We start from the raw sequence: 7668 nt of genomic DNA on the forward strand, positions 1-7668 counted from the left end.
CCCCCTCCCAGCCCTGCACCGTCCCCCACTGTGCCCCCACTGTGTCCCCACCAGCTGCCTGTCACAGCCTGGCCCGGATCCCATGCACCCCATTGTTCCCCTGAGGCCTGGGTGGAGGGAGGGGCGCAGGCCACGGTGCAGAGGCCTGGGGGCCGGCATATTCCAGACTCCCTGTGTGTCATTGCACGCCCAGCCTTTGACAAAAAGGGAAACTGAGGCCGAGCAGCCAGGTGTTCCATGGTGGCTGAGGCGGGGCCTCTCTGGGCGTGAGGATGACCTTTGTGCAGGGCGGGCCGGCGGCCGTGCTTGCCTGAGTGTGTGTGCCCAGGTCTGCCACGGGGCCGGAGCCGCAGCCCTCGCGGGCCGAGCCATCCCGGTCTGCTCCGTCCCCGTCCTGGCCCCACCATGGAGGTGGACGCCCCGCTGGCCGGCAGGATTGGGGCACTGTCGCTCGCTGCCATCCCCGTAGCCTACCTGCTCAGCTGCGTCTCCGAGATCTCACAGTGCGTGTGGGGCGGGGGAGGGGAGGCCGGGCAGGGACAGGGCCACCAGCCCCACGGGAGCCCCATCTCCTCCAACCAGAAGTCCCCCTGCTATGGGGGTGGGGAGGGGGTTGTGGGTGGAAGGCTGGGGACCAGGACAGGATGTCCACACCCCACACCAGGCAGGGAGTTGGGGTACCATCAGGGATGAACCCTGCTGGCCTGGGTTCCAAAGTCACCAGGAGGTCAAAGTATTACCCCAGATAAGGCCTGCTGACCCAGCCCTGCTGTTCCCACACGCCCTGCTTCAGGCCTGGGGTTTCTTTTTTGCACTGTCCCCAGACTCGGTTTCCATACCCTGGCTTCGATCTCCACATCCCAGCCGGGTGAATCCACGAAGTGCCCCATGCTGGGGTCACCAGGCCCTTCTGGAAAGATTTTGTTGTTGTTTTCTTCATACCAATCTTGGAGCTTGAACTCAGAGCCTGGGTGCTGCCCCTTAGCTTTTTTGCTTAAGACTGGTACTCTACCTTTTAAGCCACAGCTCCACTTCAGCTTTTTGGTGGTCACTTGGAGATAAGAGTCTCTCACAGACTCTCCTGCCAGCGCTGGCTTTAAACTGAGCCTCAGCTCCCAGCCTCCTGAGCAGCCGGAACCACCGGCAGCCCCAGCACCCCACTTGCCTCTGAGACTTTACTATGTTGAGTAGTTTGCACACCATCTTGACATATGAATATACTGATGCATAGAAAGGCCCAAACTGAACCCCAAGAGACAGACAAGTTCCTGAGTAGACAGGCTTAGAGAGTAGGGAGTTGATTGACAGAGTTGCTGGTGACCCTGGGCAAGCCTTTTACCCGATCTGGGCCAGGTCTACACACCATGTTGGGGGTCACCCAGAGATCTGGCTTCGTTATCTGCATCTCTGGCTGACCTGTCTTACGGGGTCGTGGTAGATGGATAGGGACAGGGTAGCATGGATGAAAGACATGCGGACTTTAGCTGGGGAAGGCTGGGAGGCCCCAACAAAGGTGTGCAGAGTTGACTAGAACTTCTGCCAGAGTCTGGCCACAGAGGGACGCGGAGAGAAAAGGGGACAGAGGGAGGGAAGAGTGTGGGAGGAGCCCCCTCCTGGAAGGGGCTCTGAGTAGGAGCCAACTGATAGGAAAGTCTTGCGGTGTTAATGATGAGCTTCAGCCTAGTTAGCTGGCACTTTCTGGAATCTCCTCTTTCCCTGTGTGGGAGTGGGGCCTAGCCTTGGGCCTGGCCCCCTGACTTGGTTTCCCTCCCCTCAGCCCCGCATGGGTGGCACTGATGAGCGCCTTGGTCCTGGGGCTGCTCTTCCTGGCCATCTACAACCTGGCCGGTGGGGAGGTGGCCCGGGACCCCCTCTACGCCGGTGAGTCACCCGGAGGTGGGGGAGGGCTGATCTCGGGGCCAACCTCCACCCTCAGACTTGGGGTCTTGTGGATGGTTCTCATGAGATTGGGGACCCCCAGGTGTAGAACACCCCCATTCGATTGGGGGACCCCCAAGAGCCTCCTCTTAAGACCAGGAGCCCCTGGAAGACCTCCTCTCTATCAGCTAGGTCCTCCAAGGAACAGGGCAATATCATGGCTCTGCCAGGAGAATGGGGAGTTATCCCACCCCCAAAAAAAGGCCTGCAGGGACTCGGCCTCCACTGTCTCTTCCATCACTCATGCTGAATGAGACCAGGGTCCCAGAACAGGGCGGAGCCTGGGCCCCGCCCATCCCCAAGGCCCCGCCCACAGTGGCCTGCCCAACAAGACCACACCCCCTCCAGAAGCCCTACCCAAAGACTAGTCCGATCCATGGGCCACCTGTCTGGCCACGCCCACCCACAAAGCCCTGCCCCACCCCACCCCGCCCACTCCAGCTTGCCCAGTATATGGTCCGTCCACAAGACCACACCCCCTCCAGAAGCCCCACCTAGACACAGACTATAGTCCAATCCACGCCCCACCTGTCTGGCCACACCCATCCATAGCTCCGCCTACATGCCCCGCCCACTTCCCCTCAGTGTGTGCCCTGTTGGCCTTCACCTCGGTGGTGGACCTGGTCATCGCGCTGCAGGAGGACGGCTACGTGGTGGGCTTCCTGGAGTTCTACACCAAGGAGGTGCGTGGAGGGCCAGCCGGGGCTCCTCTGCCCCGGCCCTGGCCTGAGCCTCGCCCCTGCCCCCCCAGGCCGAACCCTACCTGCGCACGGCCCACGGGATCTTCATCTGCTACTGGGATGGCACTGTCCACTACCTGCTCTACCTTGCTATGGCCGGGGCCATCCGCAGGAGGTACGGCACCCGGGACACGGGGGGCCTGGGGTCGTGGGGGCCCCACAGCCAGGGCTGGCCAGAGGGGAGCCCGGAGCTCTTACCAGGTGGGGCTGGCCATCCTGTGTCCCTGTCTAGGGGACTGGGGGATGGGGCTGGAGGGGGTGGCAGCCGGCCAAGCAGGGGTGAGCAAGCTCCAGGCCTGGGAACAGTTTTCAATGACAAAAACAGAGGGCCCAGGGCAGGCAGGGGGGGGCCAGGGGGGCCCACCCCCGCTGGACCCGCAGACCTGGTTGGGGCACAGGCTCCCCGGAGTCACCCTCCCTCCCCCTCCCAGGAAAGAGTTCCGGAACCTGGGGCTGTATTGGCTCGGATCCTTCACCATGAGCCTTCTGGTGTTCATCCCGGGCAACATCCTTGGTGAGGCCTGGGCTCTGGGGACCCACTGTGCCCCCGGGGGCCCTTCCCTGAGGTTCCCCCCCAGCAACTCCCATCCCCTCCCCCTTTCTCCCTCTGCTCCTTCAAGGCCTGGTGTCCTCTTGGAGGTGGAAGGCTCCACATGAGTGTCACCCCTGGCTGGGAGGGGGAACTTTCTTGCACAGAAAGGGAGGTCTAAGGGTGGAGGCTGAGGACCAAATAAACTGGGGTCCAGCCTTGGGGTCCAGGCAGCACGTGGAGACAGGGAGGCAGCGCTCGGCAGGGGAGACACCCCAGGGCTGTCAGAGGGTACACTGAGGCAGGCTGGGTCGAGCAGCATGGGTTCGGAGATAGATATCTGCAGGACTGTGCTCGTCAAGTTATTTAAAGCCAAGTGAATCCTCCTTCCCTCTGTGCGTGCTCGCCAGGTAAATACAGCTCGGAGATCAGACCGGCCTTCCTCCTGGCCTTCCTCTACATGCTCATCCCGTGCTGGGCCGGCATGAGGATCTTCAGCCAGCCCCGGGCACCAACCAGCTGTACCCCTAATATGGTGAGTGCCCGACTGTCACGCTGTCCTGCGTGCCATGATGCCAGCCCTCAGGAGGCTGAGGCGGAAGCGCGTCAGGTCCCAGGCCAGCTTGGGCTGCAGTGATAGTTGACTCAAAACACAAAAGAGCCCACACCGGTGGCTCACGCTTGTCATCCTTCCTACTCAGGAGGCTGAGATCTGAGGATTGCGGTTCAAAGCCAGCCCAGGCAGGAAAGACCGTGAGACTCCTATCTCCAATAAGCCACCAGAAAACTGGAAGTGGCGCTGTGGCTCAAGTGGTAGAGCGTTCGCCTTGAGCTGAAGAGCTGAGGGACAGCGCCCAGGCCCAGAGTTCAAGCCCCACGACCGACAAAAAAAACACAAAAACAAAACAAAAAAAAAGAAAACCAGAAGTGGTGCTGTGGCTCTAAGTGGTAGAGCATTTGAGTGAAAAAGCTCAGGGAGAGTCCCTAAGCCCTGAGTTTAAGTCCCATGACCAACACATAGATAGATAGATAGATAGATAGATAGATAGATAGATAGATAGATAGATAGATAGATAGATAGATAGATAGATAGATAGATAATTAGATAGTGGCTCAGGCCTGTAATCCTAGCTCCTCTGCAGGCTGAGACCTGAGGGCCGTAATTAGAAGCCAGCCTGGGCAGGAAAGTCCATCAGATTCTTATTTTTGGTTCATTGTGGGGCTTGAACTCTAGGCCTGGGCACTGTCCTGGAGCTCTTCTCAAGGTGAGCGCTCTACCATTTGAGCCACAGGGTCACTTCCAGTTTTCTGGTTGTTCACCAGAGACAAGATGCATGAGGCCGAGCGCTGGTGGCTCACACCTGTAATCCTAGCTAGAGACCGTGAGACTCCTATCTCCAATAAACCACCAGAAAACTGGAAGTGGCACATTAGCTCAAGTGGTAGAGCGCTCGCCTTGAGCTGAAGAGCTGAGGGACAGCGCCCAGGCCCAGAGTTCAAGCCCCACGACCGACAAAAAAAAAAAAAAAGATGCATGAGGTCCTGGGTTTGATTCCTTAGCACCACATGAACAGAGAAGGCTGGAAGTGGTGCTGTGACTCAAGTGGTAGAGCGCTGGCCTTGAGCTGAAGAGCTGAGGGACAGCGCCCAGGCCCAGAGTTCAAGCCCCACAAATGAAAAAAAAAAGTCTCACCATCTTTTCCTGGCTTTGAACCTCGATCCTCAGATCTCAGCCTCCTGAGTAGCTAGGATGACAGGCGTGAGCCGCCGGCACCTGGCCCATCAGACTCCTATCTCTAATAAGCTACTCAGAAAAAGCAGATGTGGAGCTGTGGCTTAAATGGTATGGTGCCAACCTGGAGTGAAAAACGCTAAGGGACAGCACCCTGGCCCTGAGTTCAAGCCCCAGTATTGCCTCTGCCCCCACCCCAATGAGGTTCTGTGTCCTCAAGACTCCCTGGTTGTCCTGAGGAAGGGAGGAGGGCTGTGGGGAGCACCCGCGGGCTTCAGGCCTCCGGCAGCTCTGATTCTCTCTCGGGAGCAGGTGCAGGAATGGCAGGCCAAGCGCCTCCTGCAGCGCCCCGCAGACCTGGCTCTCCTCCTGTACCTTGTCCTGGCTGCGGTCTTCACCCTCTTCCGGGGCCTGGTGAGTGCGCCAGCCCTGCCAGCGGCATGCGGGGCCGGCCATGGGGGAAGTTCTTGATCAAATCTGGCCTGAGTTTCGTGACCAGGCCCTACTTCCTGTCCTGTTTCCTCAGTTCCTGGCTGTGTGGATCCCAAGGCAAGGGAATAAGGCTGGGAGAGGCCCAGAGATGGCAAGCCCTACCTGGGGGGTCTGGGAGGCCTGAGGTAGGGGATTGACTGTTGTGTCTGCCCCAGGTGGCGCTAGACTGCAGCACGGACGCTTGCTTTGTCTACATCTACCAGTATGAGCCGTACCTGCGGGACCCCGTGGTCTACCCAAAGGTGCAGGTGAGAGGTGCCGTGGTGGAGGTTTGCGCCGGTGGCGCACGCCTGGCATCCCAGCCACTCAGGAGCTCTGAGAATCACAGTTCAAAGCCAGCCCGGGCAGGAAAGTCTGTGAGATGCTTATCTCCAATAAACCACTAGAAAACCGGAAGTGGAGCCGGGCACTGGTGGCTCATGCCTGTAATCCTAGCTACTCAGGAGGCTGAGATCTGAGGATCACAGTTCAAAGCCAGCCCGGGCAGGAGAGACCATGAGACTCTTATCTCCAATAAACCACTAGAAAACCGGAAGTGGCGCTGTGGCTCGAGTGGTAGAGCGCTTGCCTTGAGCTGAAGAGCTGAGGGACAGTGCCCAGGCCCAGAGTTCAAGCCCCACGACCAACCAAAAAAAAAAAAAATGATTTGGGCTTCAGGTATGGCCAGATCGAGGCGCTCAACCTACTGGTCTTTGCTCCACTTTCCTGGCATGGCTCCCTTCTGCAGGGCGGCAGAGGCAGCCCCAGGCTTCCGTCCACCCCCACTCAGTCTCTTCAGAAAAATAGGAGCCCAGCCCCTGTCTCAGGCTCATCCCTTGTCAATCACTCCGGTCTTGTGACTGGAGTGCGCTGACTGGCCAGCTCAGGGTCACAGGCCACTCCTGGAGAATGGTGGGTGGGCTCAATGTGTGTTAGGGAGGCTGGGACAAAGGAGGGGGGTCCCTCAGGGACCCTTGTGCAGGGCTGGGCTGTTCAGGGAGCCCCATCCCGGGTGAGGTCTGGGTCCCTCAGCTCTTCCAGGGTCCTCAGGAGGGCGCAAGGCCGAGCTGAGGTCACTGTTCCCTCCCAGATGCTGGTGTACCTGTTCTATTTCCTGCCCTTCTGCGGCCTGGCGGCCTACGCCCTGGTCGTCCCGGGCTGCGCCTGGCTGCCCGACTGGGCCTTGGTGTTTGCTGGAGCCGTTGGCCAGGTGAGGTTGGTGGGGAAACATGCATCCAAGAGGTCCAAGCCCAGACTTCCCTAGTCTGGGGCCAAATGCTGGCCCGGGACTGGAGGAGGGACAGGTTTCCTAGAAGCAGGACTGGGGCTTTCACGTGTGAGGATGAGCTCTCCTGGAATGGGCCAGCATAAGGAAAGGCCCTGGGGTCAGTGGTTTAGCGGGGCTGTGGCAGAAAGGCAGAGGCGAGAGCAGCTGGCGGCTGATGCTTGAACGGCACGGATGTGCTTAGGACTTCAGAGAGCCAGGAAAGGTTTCTTTTTTTTTTTTTTTGGTCAGTCATGGGCCTGAACTCTGGGCCTGGGCGCTGTCCCTCAGCTCTTCAGCTCAAGGCGAGCACTCGACCACTTGAGCTACAGCACCACTTCCGACTTTTTCTGCTTATGTGGTGCTGAGGAATTGAACCCAGGGCTTCATGCATGCAAGGCAAGCGCTCTACCACTGAGCCACCTTCCCAGCCCCCAGGAAAGATTTTTTAGGGGTTCGCAACTCAAGCCACAGCAGAGCTAGGAGCCTGTGTGTGGGTTACTGATGGGGAGAGCGAGCCTGGGCCCAGGCTGGGAGAGGGGGCCCAGGAAGGTGTCTGTGGGGGAAACACAGCCAGATTTATGCCAGCACCGCCAGGAGGAGGAGAAGGGTCAGAAACGAGAATATTAGGATTCAGGGACCAGCTGAGGACTGGGGATGGAGGTCCTTCGGCTCTGCCTGTTAAAAATGTCCCAGGGTGGTAAGCCAGACACTCCTGTAACCTCAGCTACTTGGAGGAGGTGGAAATTTGGAGGATTACTCTTTAAGACCAGCCCAAACAAACAGACAAAACCTTAAGACCCCATCTCAACCAAATAAGCCAGTAGTGAGGGTTCACTGCAGCAATCCCTGCTATGCAAGAGGCATAGATAAGTAGGAGGATTGCTGTCCCGGCTGGCCAGCCCCGCCCCACAGTAATTAGTGGCAGTCATAATATCTAAAGCAGAAAGGGCTGGGTGTGTGGCTCAGGTGGTGGAGCGCCGACACCCCCTCC

At 59.0% G+C, this 7668-nt stretch overlaps 3 protein-coding genes across 3 annotated transcripts in view; all 3 read left to right on the forward strand.

Annotated features, from left to right (window-relative positions):
• Positions 1 to 104, forward strand: part of Sugp1 (SURP and G patch domain containing 1) — a 13183-nt gene extending 13079 nt beyond the window's left edge. The window contains exon 10 of the mRNA XM_013028308.1: positions 55 to 104. Within this exon, the coding sequence (XP_012883762.1) occupies positions 55 to 104 (50 nt within the window). The remainder of the gene's footprint in view (positions 1 to 54) is intronic.
• Positions 105 to 402: 298 nt separating this feature from the next.
• Tm6sf2 (transmembrane 6 superfamily member 2) lies at positions 403 to 6860 on the forward strand. Its single transcript, XM_013028309.1, has 10 exons — positions 403 to 503; positions 1778 to 1881; positions 2524 to 2621; positions 2690 to 2793; positions 3110 to 3192; positions 3618 to 3742; positions 5252 to 5353; positions 5587 to 5679; positions 6501 to 6620; positions 6777 to 6860. The coding sequence occupies exons 1-10, from the start codon at positions 406 to 408 to the stop codon at positions 6858 to 6860; spliced, it is 1011 nt and encodes a 336-aa protein (XP_012883763.1). The 5' UTR covers positions 403 to 405.
• Positions 6861 to 7331: 471 nt separating this feature from the next.
• Positions 7332 to 7668, forward strand: part of Hapln4 (hyaluronan and proteoglycan link protein 4) — a 13804-nt gene continuing 13467 nt past the window's right edge. The window contains exon 1 of the mRNA XM_013028310.1: positions 7332 to 7374. Coding sequence (XP_012883764.1) covers positions 7332 to 7374 — 43 coding nt within the window. The remainder of the gene's footprint in view (positions 7375 to 7668) is intronic.

This window comes from Dipodomys ordii, unplaced genomic scaffold (assembly GCF_000151885.1).
Source record: "Dipodomys ordii isolate 6190 unplaced genomic scaffold, Dord_2.0 Scaffold108, whole genome shotgun sequence".
NCBI classification, from domain to species: Eukaryota; Metazoa; Chordata; class Mammalia; order Rodentia; family Heteromyidae; genus Dipodomys; species Dipodomys ordii.